This window comes from Filicampus tigris, chromosome 10 (assembly GCF_054856515.1).
Source record: "Filicampus tigris isolate MCC_2025a chromosome 10, RoL_Ftig_1.0, whole genome shotgun sequence".
In the NCBI taxonomy this organism is placed as follows: domain Eukaryota; kingdom Metazoa; phylum Chordata; class Actinopteri; order Syngnathiformes; family Syngnathidae; genus Filicampus; species Filicampus tigris.
In genome coordinates this window covers 21510006-21531109 of record NC_141226.1, presented here as the reverse complement: position 1 = coordinate 21531109, position 21104 = coordinate 21510006, and the positions used below count along the sequence as shown (strand labels likewise).

Sequence of the window (21104 nt, the reverse complement as noted above, 5' to 3'; positions counted from 1 at the left end):
GACACATTTTTGTCTGCTGTTTCCCCAAAATTCGAGTAGTTTCACTATGTGTCAGTCAAAAATGTTTTTTATTGTTCTTAATCTTACATGGAACGTTTTTCAACGTAAAACCAAATATTTTAATCCAGTGGTTCTCAAACATTTCACACCAACTACCACTTGCATGACAATCATTAAACACATAATAGTATAGTAGTTGTATTACTAAAAAATAATGTGTAATGTAATTCTTTTCACAAAATAAAAAATTAACCCATCCATCAATATTACCACCAATATCACCAATATTATTCCCAAAAGATATTACTGCCTTTTATAATAGTACACCTAAAAAAAAATTAAAATCACAAATATAAACATTAGCACACATTAGATTTTTAAAAAAGCCTTTTCTTAACATTTTTTTGTTACATTGGATTAATTCAATGTATTTCTCATATATTCATTACTAATTGTATTTATGTATTGTTTTCTTTTGTCCAAAGGGAATCATTTTTCTTTGTCTTAATCCTCCTTACCCTCCTCCTACCGTAACTTTATGCAGTGGCATGCCCAGTTATCATGCTGCCTTTCTGTCAACTATGTTTGACTTTCTAAATATAATCTTTTGCATGCTGTCTTGTTTGTGCATGTTCTTGCTTGTTGGCTACTCTGACCCCTCCCTAAAGATCTTCCATTGCACTGAGATGTCCTGAAGGAATGTCTCGCATCTTGTGTGTTAACAAGTCAAGTACTTTATACACTACAGGGTCAGGGGTGAGCTACAGACTCACTTCTGGACAGAGGCAGGGCACCTGGACCGGTTGCGGGCCACCCGCAGGGCACATAAGAACAAACCCTCACATTCACACCACAGGAAAAATGAGAGAAAAGCCACACGCGCAAGCATCGAAGAACATGCAAACTCCACACGTGTAGGCCCGGGCCCGGATTCAAACCCAGAAACTTACAACTGTGAGGCAGACGTGCTAACCAATAGCCCGTTGTTTCAACAGTAACAATAGTGATAGCATAATGCTAAATGCATATTATAGTAATACAAAATATTCATTATGACAATTAAGGTTTTAACCACTGTCTTCCTCAACTAAAACACACATGCCCCACCTTTTCCTGCATTGTTTACCAGTAGGACAATTTCAACACACACACACACACATGCGTGCAGAAACACACCCTACAAAACTGCATCCCCGTCATGTGCCAGAATGATAAATGCCAGGATTTTACCTGCCGATGATGTCGTCGAAACCTTTTGTTTTGTTTCCTTTGTGTGTGACTCACCTGGGAGGAGGAGGAGGGGGAGGAGGCCGAAGGGGCAGGGCTTAACCCACCTGTGTTTGGGTCTCAGCAGGTTTGACTCATCAGTTTCAACCTCAAATCTGACACAAGGATCCCAAAATAAGCTCCCAAAAAAGGTTTGGCAATGTTGGCTGATAAATCAATGAAGGGCAAAGAAATTATGACCATTTCAACATATGCTTATTAAATGGTAATTATTAGTGGAAAAGGGTAAATCTGATCAAACCATTAAATTACTTCACAATTTTTACCATTCATATAACCCCCCCCCCCAAAAAAAAATACATAAATGATTACAGATCCTTAGTGAGTGTGTGTTCAGGGTTATTTATTTTCATCTCACTAAATGAGTTTTTTTTGGTTTAGTTATATTATTCTTTAAACTAATACAAGTTTATACTGTTCATTACATTTTACTATATAATACAAAATCGAAATAAGTATAATAAAGTAAATAAAAGTATAATTTTCACTACAAAAATCAACAAATAGGAAACAATTCATCTTTTAATAAATTGACATTTATATGAATGCATTTATCATTTCATGAAGTGAAAGATTTGTTGATATATTGATAGTAAATAAAATCTGTAAAATTACAAATTGATTGATTTTAAAAAAATGACTAGCTAGCCATAATTAGATTATTCTTTGTATGTTGTCTTTTCATGAATGGATTATTTTTAAACAACATAAAAAAGAAAATACTGATTACAAAATAATCACGCCTTTAATAGAATCTTCACTTGCTTTAATTGCACAATACTGCCACTTTAGCCCTTATTACACAACGCATACATTGCACGTGTAAACGTCCACCCACAATATGACAACTTACAATAAATACAAAGTTCATTAAATAAACAACACAGCATGGAGGATTTCACCAGTGAAAAAGTTAGCGCTAAAGGCACTAGCATTGTCACTAGAGCCAATCTAGTGCGCTAACATAAAATATTGCTCCAAAAACATTTATTAAACATATTTCGACTTTACGTCCAGCGAGTGTTGACTCTAACGTTAGCCAGCTAATCTTATGGTATATGACAACAATAATAAAAGGCACTTGTCCAGTGTGATTAAAAAAGAAACAAAAGAGTCACTAAAACATTCTTTGTCGATCAAAAACGGTCGTGTTTTGTTATAAGCACAATCCTCGCCTCTGAAGAGTATAAACGAGAAGCATCGATTCCCAAAGAAAAGCTAGCGGTTAGTGTTAGCGATCCTGAAGCTTGCTTTTGCTAGTCAAGAAACAAATCTAAAACATGTTGGGATCGTAATCATGTCCAATCTTACTAAAATATGTTTTTTAGCATCTGACAAAGACAGCATAAAAATAAAACAAAAGAATAAAATTGGACATGCTACGACCTTCCAAGATACAAATGCTACCAGCCGGTATGGGAGAGTTAGCTAAATGTTTTGCGCATAAAAAAAACAACAATAAACCATGATCATCACTGTGCGCCAAAATGAGATTTTTCTATCAGAGGGGATTTTAGTTCATTATAATGGTGGTATATTTTTATATTATATATTTTTTTTAACGTTTTGAAATGGTTACTTTATTATCGCTTTGCTGCCTATTTGACTTTGCTTGATTATGTTTAATCTTTTATCAATTTTTTTCCTTCCCCTGGGTCATAATAAATGCATGGGTTGTACATTTTGGGACTTGCTGTTTCTACTTCCTTTCAGAAATTATTTGGGTTTTCCTCAAGTGAAAATTCAGATTTAATTTTTTTTAAAAACACTTCCTTTTAAATTCTTTAATCTTTATTTATTATTCCTTGCCTCTTGCTCTACTCCCTCGATGGTTCTCATAAGTGGTCATGTTTTCCAAGTGAAGCCCTTAAAATTCATGGAATGTCATATTTTGGGGCCTCTACAGAAAAAGTTACTTTGGTGTTTCTTAACCGTTTCTTTGCTGTTTCTCTCAAGTTACTGTGCCGTTTCTTTTCCCTATCAGGGTGCATTTGAGTTTTTCCTAAAGTCCTCCCCGGGTCATATGAAAATGTACGTTATGTATATTTTTGGACTTCAGACAGGTCCTTTGATGTTCGGTTTCAGTTTTTCCAGTGGCCCGTGGTCGTCTGTCACACGTACTCCCTGTTGTCGAGGTCTTTCTTGATGGCTTTCTTGATGCGGTCGATCTCATCTTCTTCCGAGCTGTCGTAGTCGTAAGGGCCTTTCTCCTTCTCGTCGGTGCCGCCGTCTCCTTGTTGGTCTTGGTCCTGCGGCGCGGCGGTGCACTGCAGCTCCTCGCGTATGCTGTTGAGCTCCACCAGGCCTTCGTGCAACTGCGTGGCCACCTCGCGGATCTTGCCGGCGAACTCCGACTTGGCGCCCTTCTTCAGCTCCTTGGAGTCCTTGGCCACAAAGTAGATGTCCATGCCCACAAAGAGGCCGGTGAGGACGCCGGTGGCCATGCTGGCGATCTGAACGGCGCGCGCCGCCGTGCTGCCCGCCACGTTGGCGATCTGCACCACGCGCATGATCTCGTTGGCGTTGATCAGGATGGCCTTGCCTGCCATGGCGCCGTCCTCGTAGAAGCTGCTGCTGAGCACGGGGAAGTCGCGGTTGTACGCGTTGTTCTTCATCTTGATGAGGTCGAAGCGCCGCAGGTTCTCGATTCCCTGCTTGATGAACTTGAGGCACTTGTTGAGGTCCGCCATCTTCTCCTGGTAGTCCTCCACGATCTTCTCCACTTTCTTGCGGTCCATGGAGTTGTTGACCTGGTTGGAGATGCCGGCGCCGGCCGAGGTGAGGCCGCCGGCCGTGGCCACGCCCAGCCCCACCGCCGTCACGATCAGGGAGGTGCCAAAGGTGACGGGCGCCAGGGCCAGGCCGGCGATGGTGGCCACGCCGCCGATGGCACTGGTGGAGCCGCCGGTGATCTGGGCGATCTTGGTGTTCTTGTTGAACTTGTCCAGGCCATCGGCGATGCCGTTCAAGTCGATGACGTGCTGCCAGAGGCTCTCGGCGCGCTCCGAGAACAGCTTGTTGAACACGCGGATGCCCTTCTGAACCTTCTCCGCTGTCACCGCAAACGCCCTGACCACAGGAAACGGTAGTGGCTGTTTTTACAAGCAGCTTAGTAACTAATGCTACTAATCACAATGTAGTGGTGGCGCGCTCAATCCAACTAACTAACAATCAATCCAAGACAGAAAGTTTAGCGCTAACTTTTGCATAGCCCCACTAATTCATTTCCTGACTAACTAATCAATTTACGGACAAACTAACCAACCAACTAACCAACCGACTTTTCAACCAACCATTTTACACTCCAACTAAATTAACAATGAATCCGAATAAAGTTTAGTAGTAAATTTTGCATAAACCTAATCATTAACCTCCAAACTAAATGACAGACAAACCAACCAACTCACATACCAACTAAAGTATTTAACTAACAATGAATCCCAATCAACAAAATTTGATGGTAGCTTTTGCATAATCCTACTAACCAACCAACAGTCAGTTGGATTGACAAACCAACACACTAAATAAACTAACATTGCAAATAAAGTCTAATGGTAACCGTTGCATATTTCTACTAGCTAGCTTACGAGGTAACAATCGAACCAATCAACCAACTGCCACAAACTAACAACCAACTAACAATGAACTAATTTTAATTTGAATAGTTTAGTCAACTAAGTCACTCTCCTCCGATTGGCCCAATTGACTTGTGAAGTAACAAACTGACTAGCAAGAGTAAAATTGGCAAGAATAGTTCATTTTTACCTATCAAAGTTTAGCGGTAACTTTTGCAAAAATATTCACTCACTGATCTGGGTTTGGAGGCAACTTTAGCGAAATTGTACAATTGCACAACTGATTGATTGATGGCTCAACGGACAACCTATCCAACTAACAGACGTAACTATTGATTAACCAACTAACTAAGTAAAAGACTAGCTAAAGTGACCCACTAACTTCATTTGCACCAATCTACAAAATTCAGTGGTACATTTTGAAGAATCTTACAAACCAACTCCCTTAAGCCACTCACTAATCAACTAAGAGACTACAGATGTAACGATTCATTGAAAATAGATTTAAAATCGATTCGCTCGATTGATAAATCGATAATTTTTTTTTTTTTCATCTCGAAAATGATGTCTTGAAACGTTTTTTTCATTCCAGATGCATAGCACGTTTTGAATATGTAGATCAAATTATGCGCTTGCGCCAAACATCATTGCATATCGCATTTGTGGATGGCTGCAGTACCGCACAGAGACAAGCATGGTAGCAGTTTTTTTTTTTTTTTTTTTAAATCGAATCGAAAATCGGGAACTAAAAATAGAATCGAATCGGGACTTGAGTGAATCGTTACATGACTGTAAGTGACTAATGACAAAGGATGGGTATCGTTGATTTATGGTGTCTTGAACCAATGATGGCAAAAAGGCCACTATTATCCATCAATATATAGACAGTATATTAATATCAAAAGAAATATCAAGGAGGAATCAGTTGGAATGTCTATCCCTCCTGTCAACAAGAGCCCAACACTCACTTAGCTTCTTCTTTCTCCGTCATGTCTTCATCCTGAGGCGTGTCCTCCCAAGCTGGGGAATTTTAAAAGACGCACAAACAAAAGATATCTGGGGTCGGTCAAGAGACATCAACAACACTATTGATTTTTAATAACATTGCCCTTTTCTAGGCTGTCGTGACCACCATTGTACAAGCATTCATCTTTAAATGTTCAGTGATTGCCGTCCAGTGTAGAAGCAAGAATCGTATTCATTTTAATAATGGATAGTCTAGCTTGGGTCCCGAAGGTTTTGGGCGGGGTAAATGGTGTCGCTTTTTAATTTGAACTTACACTCCACATTGTTCCACCACTCCATGAGACCCTCCATGTCCTGAAAGAAGATATAACAACGACAATAAAAAAGATTGCTTAAAGTCAGTAAATGAGATGTTGCCATGGAGATGCAATGTTTTCAGACTGACCTGTCCCTCTTCAGGCTGGGACGGATCAATGCGGAACTCCTCCAGCCGCTCGAACAAACACCTGTTTCCACCTTCGTTCTGAAAGACAAGCGGTGCTAAGTAGTTAGTCGTTACAATCCACTTGCATTGGGGCCAAGTGTTGGCAGTCACAATAGTTTGCAATTATAACACATTAATGCTGCTGTTGTTTTCAACAACAACAACAACAAAAAAGAGACAGGACTTTTTTCCTGCTTTTGTTGTTTTGTGAAAAATGATTGCTAGAAAAATAAGAACACAAACAATACAAAACCGAAAAATAACTCATGAAGAAATGCCACACTTATCACTAATCTTACAATCTTATGAGAATAAAATTAAAAACATTTAATTCGATGAAAAATAAAAAGTAAATACATCACATCAAAATAAAGGAATGAGACCAAAGTTGAAATAAATGAAAATCATTTCATGAATTAAATCGAAGAATAAATAAATCCTACGCTCGCGATAAATGTTTGAATTCTACACTTGACTGTAATTAAAACAAAGTGAAATTAAATGCATTAAATAAACTGCAAATGCACTTAAAAAAAATAAATCAAACAAAAATCAAATCCTACATTTAAATCAAATTAAAGGTATTTTTAAAAAATATATCAAAATAAATACTTAAAACATAATTCAAATGTTTTTATTAGAACTAAACTAAAACTGAACAAAAATGCAAATGAATATAAAGAAAAAAAAACGCAGGAAAAAATTAATTAAATCAATTAAATAAAAATAAAAAACAAAAATCTCAAAAAAATAAATGAGAACAACATAGAATCAAACAAATCTAAAAATATATATTTTATATCCTAAATACATTTCATTTCAACCAAACGTCAATTCAAATAAAACCAAAGCGATTCAAGCGTTCTCGTGAGGTAGCAGTGTCTCAATTTGAGCAGGTGTTCCTGCTGCATGTTAAAGAGGAGGAAGTGCTTCATCAGTGGCGTGTTGTGTTTTTGCAGAAGCGGCGTCTCCCTCCAGGGAAGCGGTCAAACAAGTCAGGACACATTGTGGCGGCCTCATCTCGCCTTACATGCCTTCAACACGGCTGCTGTGCTGCAGCTTTTGTCTCGGAATGCGAGGGAGGGGGAGCAAAAAGTGGAAAAAAAACAACAACAACAAAAAAAAAAAAACAGATGATGACGCAAAGTCCCGGAGGACGAGGGAGAGAAGTACGGGCGGAGGATTGTCAGGTGACCGAAACTGCGCTTTATTGTAAGGCTGGGGAAAAAGGTGACGAAGTGGCATTGTGTGGCGTGGTGTCATGATTTATACGAGAGCTTACAAAGCAAAAAGCATGAAGAGTGAGGATGAAAAATAATACAATAATTTAGGAAGAAAAATTCCTTTCTCGAGATTACTTATTGGTATTCGTGTGGACTTTTTTTTCTTTGCGTTTGCCATTTGGTGAAATACGCCTGATTAAAAATGTGTAAAAAAAAAGATGTGAATAAAAACTAAATAAAGAAATATAAATAATGAATTAGATAATAGAATTTAAATATAAAATAATCAAACTACACATATTTAATGGGAACAAAATAAAATGCATAAATAAATCTAATACTACATACTTTTAAGAAAATCCATAAAACCAAACAAATGTAATGAAATATGGAAATAATACAAAACAAAATATAAAATTCAAACAAAATAAAATGAAAAAAATTCTAACAAAATATAAATGGGAGAAATTTTTAAAAAAATGTAATTAAATTGTAAAACAAACACACTGATTTAGAACAAAAAAATGATCAAATATGAATAATTCTAATTAAAATATAAAAGTTAAAGAAAATAAAGGTTATTCAATTGAAATAAAATAAATATTTAAATGCAACTCAAATCAGGACGAAATCATGTGAATAAATAAAATGAAAAAATAATAGCAAAATGAAAACATACCAAAATAAATGAAATCAAAAGAAAACAAATTAAAAAAACAAAACTATTTGAAACAAAAATCAAACAAAACGCGTACCTCGGCATCTGCATCCCGTCTCTGTGCCGCTTTGTTCTGCAACACACCGAAAGCAAAGGCAATTACGATACTTGAGCGGATTCTAATCAAAACACAATTAGCTCAGTCTTCTTGCTTTGCTTTCAAAATAAATCCATTGTCAACGCTGCGCTAATAAACGCTTGCCATCTATTAAAACTCATTCATCGGCAGCCATTTTACAGCAATTTGGCATTTTCAAGACCCACACGATATTGTGGTCAGTGATTATAAATACGCCAAAACGACCAAATGAAAGAATAGACTCTCTCCTTTCAACGGGGAAAAAAAACCACAAAACCATTTGATTCTGCCTTTTTCCTTTCTCTTCTAAATCAAAAGTAGAGCAAAGGTAGGTTAATCTGATCTGATATCTAAAATTGGGCATCGATGTGATTCGATGCACCCGTTCCCCACCGGAAAAAAAAACCCAGAATACACAAGTCAATGGCAGTGAATGAGTTTCAGTGCGTGAACATTACCTTGACGCGAGGCATGAAGGGATTGTGTCGCTTAGGCTTCTTGACTTTGACCTAAAAAGTAAAAAAAAAAAAATCAGTAAGTGAAACGACAAAGGCAAAAATGTAGCGCGAGAGGAAGCAAGACAAAAAAAAACAAAAAAACGGACCTGTTCGGATTTGTTGGTGCCATCCTCCTCCTTTTCATCCTGGTTTTCTTCTTCTTTGCCTTCGTCGTCCGACGGGGGCTGCTGTCGCGTGACGCCATCAAGAAGGTTATGACGCCATCAAGCGTTCGACGTTGCTGACACGCCACGCGAAGACGCGTGACACTCACTTACTTTGGCAGCGGCACGTGACATAAACGGGTTGTAGCGCTTTTGCTTCTTCTTGCTCTGGAAAAGCGACACGTGAAGGGAGATGCGGTGAGCCACCGCCACGGCGCTGATTTTTAAACAATCGTTTCTTTGTGGCTGTTTACAGTATACAGGCAAGCCCGACTTGGCTCGGAAATCATCGGAATAGCTATGCTACTTTCCATTAGCATCTATTGCATTTTGGGTTACACGTAAGTATTAAGATGGCGGACTTTAAAAATCATACGGCAGGGGCGGAGCCACGGGCGGGCCTGGGTGTGCGCAGGCCCACCCAGATCGACAGACTGCACGCCCAGTGGGTTTTTAGTAAATTATTGTTCAATTATTGTGTTTTTTATTTGATTGAATATTACGAATGGCAAAATTGTGGTTGTCATTTTCCATAGGTGCTGAGACAGACCACGAATAGCAAATATGCCGTGAATAAAAATAATCCTAAAAAATACACACAGAGTTTTTTTGTTTTTTTTTTTTACGACACAAAATCCACAAATGAGTAAATTCACGAATGCTGAACCACGATTATGGTAAATAGAAGTGCAATGATTCATGTTTTGTTTAATGTGTTAACTGGTGAGTGAAAAAAGCACTTGAAGCAAGCACGCGCGACCTCTTTTTTCGGAGAACTGTGCGAGCAAGAGACGGTGTAATCATTTCCTCAAAGGGGTGTCATATGATAAGTCTCTTATTCCTTGACAGCCAGAGTGAGAAAAGGCGCTGAAGAGTACTTTAAAACATCTGTTTTTCTAGGTTCAAGTGTGCTTTAAGAGGTTTTAGTGTGTTTAAAGCATGCGGGAGGGATAAACCCAAAATAGGATCTGGCCCAAATATTAGGTACAAGTGCACCTCACCTCCACCGGGGTCGCCTCATTCCCCTCGCCGTCTTCTTTCAGAAACTCGTCATCCGATTGGCTCTGTGAGGTAACGGCCTGGTGATTAGACATCTACTCGAGTCGCATTCAAGCTCCTTTGTCACGTGATCATAACCTGGTTGTGGTTTTCTTGCTTGGCCACAACCGCGTTGGCTGCTCGGCTCCTGAGCTCCTGAAATCCGATAGCGGTGTGTAAGAAGCGGGGTCAAGCACACACACGCAAACGCGACTCCTTTGATCTTGAATGCCACATTGAGTGCGTTTAAGAGCAATTTTTCGAGTCAACTTTATGACTCTTGGTATTAAATCAACAATGCAGGCTCTGTTTCAATTCATTCTAGGACTTGTTTTGTTTTTAAAAGCAATGCTGATCAGTGACCATATATGAGGTCATTTTTGTGACTTTTTTTATTTTTTATTTATTGAACCAATGTTATAATAGCTTTGGAGTTTTCATCATACTTAATTTTAGTTTTTAGTTAGGTTTTTATTAGGATTTTTTTTTTGCAATAAACCCTGAAAGCTCATGTATGATATTAGGTGACAAAAACAAAAATGAAAGACATTTTCGTTATTATTATAGTTAGCTTTATAAATATAAGATGTAGGTTCAGTCCTTTTTTTTTTTTTTTTTTTTAAGCATTTTCATTTTATTTTATTTACAGTTTTTGTTTCAATTTTAACTTTCTTGTTATTTCTTAAACCATAATGACCTCGTATTGGACACAACATACTGTAGACTGTGTTTTAGGACTCCCTTTTGACAACTTTCAGACTCCTTCGGTCTCTTTCGAAAAATGTGAGGATTCTTACACATTTGAATGTTATGGCGACTATGTTTCAGGACGGTTTTTGGACTCTGTCCATAAATGTGATGCAAACTTGTTAAGTATCTCAGAAATGTTATGCCTCTTCTGCTTATGAATGCTACACTGCCTTTCAGGACATTTATAGGACTCATGAATACATCACCGAGTGTGTTTTTGGTTGATTTTAGAACTCTTGATACTGATTTTAAACACATTTTAGGACTTGTGCTTTTGAATGCTATGCTAACTGTGTTTTGGGACAATTTTATCAATGCTCTTAAAAGCAACACGGACTGATGGACTGCAGGTCCATTTTCAGAACCCCTTTTGACTGCTTTTGGACGGCGTCAGGATTTTTTCAGGCCCAGGTCAATTTTCAAGCACTCTTTTGATCCATTTCAGAAGCCCGCAAAGAAACACAAACAACATTGGAGGCTCCTCCTACCTCCTGTGAAGGCTTGTTTGGGGGAACTTTAGGAGCTTCCTTATCTGTCCTCTCCCGGGATGCCATGGCCTTGTTGTCCTGCACAAAGCAAGCACGTGCCATTTTTCGGCCCAAAGCGCGGTTAATAGAAACCTGGCAGCGGGTAATTCCTTCATTAAATACCTTTGCGTCTTCGAATGCTTTCGTCTTGGCTTTGAGCTGAACCTGTGTCCCGTTGTTCTCCTGTGCGGGCGCGACGGTGACAGAAAAAGTCAAAGCGGCCGCGTCGCCACCAGAGTGTCAAGTCCAAACAAACCGCTGTCAAACCTCTTGGGCGGCTCGACGTGGAAGTGGCGACGTTTCACTTCCCTGCTTTCTCTCTCTGTCCGCGCCGTTGTTTTTGAGCTGGCCAGGATGACACACAGGAAGGATTTTGAGAGAGAGCGTGGATGTGTGCTCTCACTGATTACTCACGATAATGAATGTGCAGTACTTTTTGTTTGCCCTCCACTTGTTGGTCAGTTTCTTTGAGCGTCTCAGTGTCTTCCTGTGCAAAGAGGGAAGCTCAAGTAAGTACAAGTTAAAATTGTTTACTTTTGTATGAAAACTTGATTGGAAAGTCAACACATTATTGGCAAGGAACGCATTGCCACCGACGAGACATATTCTCTCGGGCTTTAAAGTGTAAAAAAAAAAAAAAAGAAAAATGCAGCAAAGGCCAAAAGTTTAATTTGCTGTGAGACAAGGTTGAGTTCAGTCTTGTGTTCTAGTACTAAAAAGCTGTTTTAAAATACAAATCAGTCGGGGAATTGTCCTAAAACAGTCAAAGAATGTTCTGAAACGGTCTTAACAGACGGTCAACGCTGTATACGAGACTGAAATTGTTCTCAAATTGTCCAAACACACCACGAGTGCTGCGCTCAAAGCCGAAAGACTCCTAAAATTGTCCTGCAAATGTCAGTGTTTCATTCGAGACCATAGTTGAAGTTGAAGTTGCCCTAAAGTAGTCCAAAAAAAGTTCTGATATGGTCCTAAAACAGTCAGCATTGCGGTCAAAACTAAAGGAGTCATAAAATCGATCTGACTGGGTTGCATTCAAGCGTCCGAAAAGAGTCAAACGGTTCTGAATTGGACCTCAAATTCAGCCAGTCTCTGATTCAGAACAAGAAAAAGTCTTCAAATGGACCTAAAGTGAACACAGTGAACTTTGTGTTCAAAACCACAGGAGTCCTGGAACTGTCCTAAAACACAGTCAGTGTTATGTTCAAGACCAACACATCTTTCGGTGGTCTTAAAACAATCAAGAATGGTTGTGAAATGCTCCTAAGACATAGTCAGCAGTGCTGTCTACAGTCGCATAACTGTCATTAAAGACTGTCAGCATTGCGTTTTAGATTCCAAGAGTCATAAAATTGTCCAGTTGACCTCTGACGCCGGCCTAAAACACAGTCAGTGTTGCGTTCAAAACCGAGGGAGTCCTGGAATTGTCTTAATGTGGAAGTCAGCCCAAACATATTTTTTTTCAAGAATATCTTCCCAGCAGGCCCACTAGTTGAAACACGGCATTCTGATTAAATATTGCGTTTGTGGAATATAAGTTAAGCAGCAAAATGCACTCATTTTTAGCCATCTCTGGGGGCGGCCATTTTGTCTTCTGTCCACTGAAAATGACATCACAACTGCTCACAACGACCAATCACGGCTGACCTGTTTTCTGAATCTGAGCTGTGATTGGTCGTTGTGATGTCATTTTCAGTCGACAGAAGACAAAATGGCCGCCCCCAGAGATGGCTAAAAACAAGTGCATTTAGCTGCTTAACTTATATTCCACAAACGCAAAATGAATCAGAATGGCCTGTTTCAACTAGTGGGCCTGCTGGGAACACATTCTTGAAAAAAAAACATGTTTGGGTTGACGTTCGCTTTAAAACGCAGCAAGAGGTCGTCAAGACCGAAAGAGCACAGCCACCAATGAGCTCTCGATTCCATCACCGCTAAAGGCCCCACGACGGACGAGCACCGTCACCGTCACCGTGAAGCTCAGCAAAAAGAATCGACGGTCACGTTACTTTATTGGCGGGCCTGAATGGATTCAGTTTGGACATGGCTCCCATCACGGTGTTCTGACGGAGGCGAGGACATATTAAGATGGAGAACGACCATTACCTCTGACAACCTGCCCCCCGACTCCGCCCCCCCCCCCCCGCAACCCACGTGGGTGTAACACGAGGACGGTTTCAATACCTGCTTATGGCCGGACAACTTGTCGCCGGCGGCGGGCGCGTCATCGTCGCTGGAATCACTCTGCTTGTCCTTTCCAGACCGGAATGGATTCAGCATGTTCATGGCGCCGGCCAGCTTGCTCTGAAATGCAATGTTGAAAAGAAACATGAATCGAATCACCTGACAGAGAGAAGCGTCGCGATTTCCACCGAACAACTTGTGGAACCTGTTTATGGCCGGTCTGGTTCTCGCCGGTGTCCGACGTCTCCTCGGTAACATCAGCATCTGAGTTCTCCTTCTCCTAAACAACCGCACGCGCAAATCGTTTGAATTTTTGCAATGTTGCAGCTTTCCGTGGAAAACAGCACCAGCGGACGAACGCACCGGTTTGTCAGAGTAGAAGGCGTTCTTCATCATGGCACTGAAGCCGTTCTGAAGGCACACTGATGTTAATTCGTCAAATTCGTCACAAAAGCACATTGATGAGTTACCTGTTTGACTTTGGGCTTCTCCGTCAGGTTCTCTTTGGAGCCTAGAGAATTCTCCTTCGACGTCTTCTCGGCCAGACCGTCGCTGCCGGCAAAGAGCTCGCTGGCCGCCGTCAGGTCCTCCTAAAACACCAGAGAGTGTGAGTTTCCAAGAGCAAAATCACTTTTGAAATTGTCCTAAAAGTTCTAAAATTGCACGAAAAGTCATTGTTGTGTTCAAGATCAAAAGAGTTCAGGGATGGGAAAATAGCAAATATTGACTGAAAAACAGTCGGTTTTGCATTCAAGACCAAAAGAGCCCGACAATTGCACAAAAAAATGGATAAAAATTCATTCTGAAGTGGACGTAAAAAAAAAAGTGTCAATGTGACCTTTGAGGCAAGGCGGCTGTATTTGTACAGCGCATTTCATACACAAGATCACTCAATGTGATTCATGTTAAGAGTGCAACTTCAACCCAAAAATGTTCTTTACAAGAATATGGTCTATGCAGGCCTACCACTAAACACGGCATTCTGATTAATATTGCGTTTGTGGAATACGAGTTAAGCAGCAAATTCCACCCCTTTTTGTCCATCTCAGGAGGCGGCCATTTTGTCACTTCTGTCGACTGAAAATGGCATCACAGTTAACGGCCAATCATGGCTCAACTCTTTTCTGAAGCTGAGCCATAACTGGTCGTTACCGGAGCAACCGTGATGCCATTTTCAGTTGACATAAGAGACAAAATGGCCGTCCCCTGAGATGGACAAAAACGGGTGGAATTTGCTGCTTAACTCATATTCCACAAATGCAATATTAATTAGAAAGCCTTGTTTCAACTAGTGGGCCTGCATAGAAAATATATAGAATAAGAATAAGAATATATAAACAGCCCCCCCAAAATCGAATATGGTCTTAAAATATAGTTAGCATTGGGTAAAAGACCAAAAGAGTTCTAAAATTGTCAAAAAACAGAGTTAATGTTGCATTCAAGACACCAAAAGAGTCATGTAGTGATCTTAAGACAGTCAATAAGGCTTGTAAAGAGCTGAGAAATTGTCCTTTACCGTTGTCTGCATTGCATTCAACACCAAAAGAGTGTTAAAATGGCTCTACTGTATACCAAAGTCTGTCATTTAAGGACAAAAACACCCCCTAAAAAAATGTTTAAAGAAACAGGTCGAGTGTTGAGTTCAAGACCAAAAAAGGTCCTAAAAATGTCAGTAAACAGTCTGTGCTGCGTTCAAGAACAAAAGAGTTAAATTGGTATAATTGTCCTTTAACGCAGCTTAGCCTACAAAACTTATAAAGTGTTGCGTTCAAGGCCATGAGTAAAAGATACGCGACCTGAGACTGAGTTCTGGTTGCAGCAGGTTGTTTGGGCTTTTTGAACATTCCGCTGAAGAGTCCTCCTTTCTCCTGCGCAAACGACAGGAAATGAATGCTGCGGTCGTCCCTGCTATGTTAAGCCACTAGCTTGAGCACCACTGACCTTAGCCCCGCCCTCAGAAAGGTTTTCACTGCTGCCCGACAACTCGCTGGATTGAGACAAATCATCCTGGACCAGTCGATAAAATGCAAAGTCAAGTTATACACTTAGCGAAAACATTTGAAAAAAAAAAAGGTCTCCACTGTTGCTCACCTGAGACTTTTCTTTTAACAGCTTAGGTGATTTTTTAAACATTCCGCTAAACATTCCAGCCGACTCCTGGGAAAGAGTATGTTAGCTATCGATGTTTGGATTATTCGGTGCTAAAGTAAAGTAATGGTCACCTTAGAATTGTTATTGTTGACGGTTAGATTGTTGCTGCTTCCTGACTGCTCGTCGTTTTCGGACAAACCGTCCTGGAAAAGAAGCAGATTGTTGTGCGTCGTAGGAGGAGGATGCCATATATACGAGAGGGGTGGGGGAATCACCTGTGTTATTTTGGGAGATTTTTTAAACATCCCGCTGAACATTCCACTGCTCTCCTACAGGGGAAACATCCAGATTGAGCTCAAGAAATGTCAAATAATAGATATTTTACAACTTCTTTACGCAGTCAGTATTGAATTCAAAGCTAAAAGTACTGAAATACGTTAGACACGCCATTCAAGAACAAAAGAGTCCTGAAATGGTCTTTAAAGCGGAAGTCAACCCAATCATATTTTTTTCAAGAATATGTTCTATGCAAGCCCACTAGTTGAAAGAAAGCATTCTGATAAATATCGCATTTGTGGAATAAGTGTTAATCCACTCGTTTTTAGCCATCTCTGGGGGCGGCCATTTTGTCTTCTGTCAACGCAACTGCTCACATCGACCAATCACGGCTCAGATTCAGAAAAAAGCTCAGCCGTGACTGGTTGTTGTGAGCAGTTGTGATGTCATTTTCTGTCGACAGAAGACAAAATGGCCGCCCCCGACACGGCTAAAAACGGGTGGATTTTGCTGCTTAACTTATATTCCATAAACGCAAAAATAATCAGAATGCCGTGTTTCAACTAGTGGGCCCGCTGGGAACATATTCTTGAAAGAAATATGTTTGGGTTGACTTCCGCTTTAAACAAATTTAGCTTTGTGTTCAAGACTCCACCCCCGCTCGGGAAGAAAAAAAAAATCCTGAAACTATCCTATGACATATTCAACATCGCGTCCAAGAAGGAAAAGTTAGCATTCAAGATCCAAAAGGTCCTGAAATGGATCTAAAAACATGTTCAGTTTGGGGTTTCAAAACATTTTCATTGTAACAATAAATACTCACTCACCTTGGTGTTATCATTCACACTATTGTGGCTGGCGGACATGTCAATGTCCAGAAGATCCTAAGAGAACGAATTCTAAGATTTTACTTTTACTTTACATGTATAAGTGTCATCGAAATATCGTGCGTCACCTGCGAGGGCCTGCGCGCGTGTCCCCGTTTAGGTTTTTTCAGCATCCCGCCCAACACGCCGGACTTGTCCTGCGTAGGACAAGCGGCATTAGCATCAGAGGCTCACTGGTGTGAGTTAACTGTCCGTGTGCGTGCTCACCTTGGCCAGCTTGCCTTCATCTAGGATGACGTTGCTGGCCGAAGCCGAAGGGTTGTGCTGTGATAGCGCCGCCTAAAAAAAAAAAAAAACAACAACACAATGTTCTTGAAAACAACAGTCAAGCATAGTCCTAAAACACATTCAGCGCAGCAGTCAAGAACACAAAAGTACTCTCACACACCAAAATACTGACATTCAATATTCACCTTGTTGTCGTCGTTCGCATTGTTATTGCTGGCGGACATGTCGATGTCAAGAAGATCCTAAGAGAAGTAAATGTATTTTATAACACTTTCATGTGGATATAAGTGCGATCTTAGTATTGTGTACCTGCGAGGGTCTGCGTACATGTCCCCTTTTCGGAGGTTTTTTCAGTATTCCACCCAACACGCCAGACTTGTCCTGCGTAGGACAAGCGAGTTTAGCATCAGCGGCTAACGGGTTTGAGCTAACTATACAAGCGTTCACCTTGGACGGCTTGCTATCATCTAAGCTGCCGTTGCTGGCCGAAAGCTCTTGATTGTGCTGTGAGAGCGCCACCTAAAAATTAAAAAAAAAAAAAAAAAAAAGAATACGCAACAACACCATGTTTTTGAAGACGGAAAGCAAGTGACAAGGCAACATGAAGCTGGTCTCGTTTGGTCTTTTCTTTTAATTTTTCTTTCTTTTAGTCAGCAAAGTCAAAATAATGAGGGATTTCAAAACAAGATCAACAACAACCTGCTGTGGCTCTTTGGACAATTTAGGCTGCTTCTTGAACATGCCTTTAAACATGCCTCCCTTGTCCTGAAATCATGAGAAAAAAAAAAGACAATGATTTGGGGCGTCTTCATTAACCTCATTAGGCACACCATGCAACAATAGAAATTAGGATGTGACCTTATTGTTGTCGTTGAGACTCTCATTGCTCTTTGACAGTTCACTGCTGACTGACACGTCCTGTGTTGTAAACATTCAAACGGTAAGGTTGATCATTATTACTTCTGCTGCTACTGCCACTAACACTACTATTGTCATGTGTTACCTGCGGTTCGGCCGACTTAGAGGATCTCTTGAACATGCCGCCGAACAATGCCGCTTTTTGCTGAAATGCAAGAGAGAAAAAAATATATCTGCAAAGGGTGGTCATTACTCAATTGCATGTTAGAGGTTTGGGAAGAGTCCTTTTTTACTGTAATTATGTAAATAACATCAGGTGTATATTGTGATTTATGTCAAGTGAAAGTTGAGGTTAAAACAACATGGTTTTATTTCTGAGATTTTCGCATGTTTTAATCTTTGAAAAGGAATAATTTCAACAAATTATGTATTTGTATTTTGGAGGACCTTCTTTTTTTTTAGTTTGTATAATCATTTTAGTGTGTATTTTTATTTATGTTTAAGTTGAGAGCCTTTAAGCCTTCATTTTAATTACTTAAAAAATACAATTTAATATATTTTACAATATTTAAAAAACCTACACATAAAAAACAATGTGTTGAATTCATTACATTTTATGTTGCCAAGTGGCTGCACAAAATAAAGTCATCTGGATTTAGAGATATTTTTAAACTGGGGAACATGCTTTTCTGGGGTGTGGTGGATGTAGTACTAGAATAAAGAGTAATTGCACATCCATGACAGTAGGTGGCAGTGGTGCTGTCATTGTCAGAGTGCGCGAAGAGATTAATAACGATACAATGTTATGCCAGGGTGTATTTTAGAGAAACGTATTTATGGACAAATGATAACATTTATAGTCGCGACGGAGAGTTTGGGGTGTGTGAAATATTTTCTTCACAGAAAATGTGTAACAGACACAGTGTAACAGAAAATAAATGAGAAAACTGCTCTAAAGGTCAACACGTGACCAATAGCAATTACAAATGTCATTGTACTTATTGCACGCTTTATTTCTGTCCTGAGGGGAAATGACAGTCGTTTATTCTTTTTGAGTGGAATCGATAACCTAATCAATACCTCAGTATTGATACGGGGTTAGTATCAACACCTCAACATTGATTATCAATGTTGATACTATATTGTGTCTCTTAGTTACAATTAATTGGACATTTTTTGCAAACACTCCGAAAAGTGACTTTTATACTATTATTATGAGTATACTTTTTCACCTGTTCTTTTACTATATATAGATATCATATTTTGTCATAATGAGTTATGCTAAGGTATATTACGGATTGTAAATATCTTTTATTTAACCAGGAAAATGTTTATTATATTAAAAAAAAAAAACATTTTGCTGAGGCAGCCCATTATTGAGCTCCTTGCCCGGAGCTCTGGTGAATCAAAGTTAAAAGTGAAACGTTTGCATATTGTTGCCAATGTCGCGGACTTCTCTTGCGCTTACAGATGAGTTTTAAGGTTGGAAATCACGACTGTCAACAATATTATCGCCCTAAAACAATATCTATTGTCAATTTAGTACTCACCGCGACGTCTCCTCCATCACACTCCAAGTCCAGATCAAGGTCGCCGTACCGATCCTGCCCAAACACGTTGAAAGTGTGAAACACTAACGACGACAACGACACAAGTGTGTGGCAAAGCTCCACTCGCTCACCATTTTGAGTCTGTTTTAGCGTTTGCTTCACTCCGAAGCAAACTCGTGAAGATTCTTCACGTCCTCTTCCCCGGTTCTTTTTGTGAAGGAGCTTTCCGCCGGGCTATTGAGCTGGAAAGTTCCGCCCACCCCTGATCAGTGATCACTTGGAGAGAAAAAAAACTTCGCTCAGTTCCTTGTGACGACTTTTATACAATAACAACGTTTCAAAATCCCGACGAACCAGTTCCACGAGCCTTCGTCTTTACTGGAGGTGGAGGAGGAGGAGGAGGAGAAGGAGGGCGTGGCCTGTCTCACCTGGCAGCGAGATTGTTGTGTTTTGTGCTGCGTCCAAGGCAACTCAGAAATCTCAATGTCGAATCTGATATTTCCGTGAAGCCTCTAAACGTCTCATGTCGTTTTAAAATTACCATTAAATTTCAGACAAAGCCACCATATAGCTGGCGTTGGGAAGGAATCTCCTATGTCACAGTTGGGTAAATAATTTTTTCCCCCCAAGTCAGTCCATACGTGTGGTTGTTATTTTTGCTAATTAATAACAATCTTAAGAGTTGAATGGCTTGCTCTCTTTGATAATGCAATGTTAAAGGATCAAGGCAAGTCAAACATTTTCTTTCCAATATATTATATTTGCCCAGACTAGTCTAAACACGGTATTATGTTTTCTGAGTTTGGTCATGTGACCATCACAAACTGAGTCGTGATTGGTCGTCATCTGAGTCCTGAGCATCTGTAACAGCAAGTAGCAAAATGGCCGCCCCCGGAAGTGGATTTTGCTGCCAATGTCAATGTCTCATCAACAAATTCAAGTTGTACAGAAAGGAAACGTGATTCTTTTATGTAATGTGTCTTAAAGAGCAAACAAGTGCAGTTTGAAACAATTTATTCTTCCATCGTCCATTTTCCACACATCCTCATTATCGGCTGTAAACAGAACAGAGACTTATAATATAGGTCATCTTTAGTGATTTTCAAACAAGAAACAGAAGTTTAGCTCACACAAAAGCTGATATAAGTTGTATACAAGTCTGCTATGCAAGTAAACCAGAGGCACATGTGAGCATGCCAGCATAAAGCTCCCTTCATAACTAAAATTACACATATTTTTCTTTCTGATATATATTGCACAAATTCAAATAGTCTTTGGGAATAAGGTGAAGTAAGCTTTGATTAATTAGTGTCATGTGTTTTTCTATTCCCTCCAGGAGAGGAAGTAAACTTTCCCCAACGTGTCACCGCACACCATCTGTGAAGGCTCTTCCGGGTTCACCTCCAGCAAGACCACGGGGCCACCGCACACAAACATTCCCACCTGGAAAAAAAAGCGAGAGAAGGAATGATGAACTAAAGTGATGAGAGGGAAAAGAGAGCGGAGAAATGGCGGCGACTGACTTGTTTCTTGGTGCTTCTTTCCCACAGCTTCACAGTGCTGTCGAAGGAGGCCGAGATGATGAGGCTACTGGTGAGCTTTAGGACACTGATCCTGTCATGGTGGGCCTGGGTGGGGGGCACATAATTCAATTTAACAAAGGCGCTTTTCAGAACGCCACATGAGCATACCCGTCCAACAGCAGAAATCATTAAACACTAG

At 40.0% G+C, this 21104-nt stretch overlaps 2 protein-coding genes and 1 long non-coding RNA gene across 7 annotated transcripts in view; 1 reads left to right on the top strand and 2 right to left on the bottom strand.

Annotated features, from left to right (window-relative positions):
* Positions 1-2013: 2013 nt before the first annotated feature.
* apol1 (apolipoprotein L, 1) lies at positions 2014-19778 on the bottom strand. 5 transcript variants are annotated; one of them, XM_086042343.1, is made up of 36 exons: positions 19737-19772; positions 19514-19658; positions 19383-19436; positions 17978-18037; positions 17833-17892; positions 17674-17739; positions 17422-17493; positions 17284-17355; positions 17160-17216; positions 16954-17025; positions 16815-16883; positions 16687-16743; positions 15859-15912; positions 15715-15786; positions 15584-15649; positions 15434-15499; positions 15289-15360; positions 13963-14082; positions 13856-13903; positions 13698-13772; positions 13493-13612; positions 13318-13371; positions 11742-11795; positions 11576-11653; positions 11432-11491; positions 11270-11347; positions 10131-10187; positions 9995-10057; positions 9108-9161; positions 8937-9017; positions 8791-8841; positions 8291-8326; positions 6274-6351; positions 6143-6182; positions 5831-5882; positions 2014-4356 (listed from the first exon to the last, which is right to left on the bottom strand). In XM_086042343.1, the coding sequence occupies exons 2-36, from the start codon at positions 19514-19516 to the stop codon at positions 3399-3401; spliced, it is 3129 nt and encodes a 1042-aa protein (XP_085898469.1). In that variant the 5' UTR covers positions 19517-19658; positions 19737-19772; the 3' UTR covers positions 2014-3398. The 5 variants fall into 5 exon arrangements, with proteins under 5 accessions (XP_085898469.1, XP_085898468.1, XP_085898470.1 ...); XM_086042342.1 differs by having other exon boundaries at positions 19514-19778; XM_086042344.1 differs by having other exon boundaries at positions 8937-9014; positions 19514-19778.
* LOC147141300 (uncharacterized) lies at positions 11571-20973 on the top strand. Its single transcript, XR_015088286.1, has 3 exons — positions 11571-11817; positions 13990-14099; positions 20719-20973. It is a non-coding gene; the product is annotated as an uncharacterized LOC147141300 (long non-coding RNA).
* Positions 20380-21104, bottom strand: part of tep1 (telomerase-associated protein 1) — a 30493-nt gene continuing 29768 nt past the window's right edge. The window contains exons 54-55 of the mRNA XM_086042341.1: positions 20906-21010; positions 20380-20825 (exon numbers count right to left, since the gene is read on the bottom strand). Coding sequence (XP_085898467.1) covers positions 20706-20825; positions 20906-21010 — 225 coding nt within the window. The 3' untranslated portion in view covers positions 20380-20705. The remainder of the gene's footprint in view (positions 20826-20905; positions 21011-21104) is intronic.

Coding starts and splice junctions, on each gene's coding strand:
- apol1 (XM_086042342.1), bottom strand. Junction 17,494..17,673: donor TGTCCAAAGAGCCACAGCAG/GTTGTTGTTGAT, acceptor TTTAATTTTTAG/GTGGCGCTCTCACAGCACAA. Junction 13,372..13,492: donor AGTTGTCCGGCCATAAGCAG/GTATTGAAACCG, acceptor CGCCTCCGTCAG/AACACCGTGATGGGAGCCAT.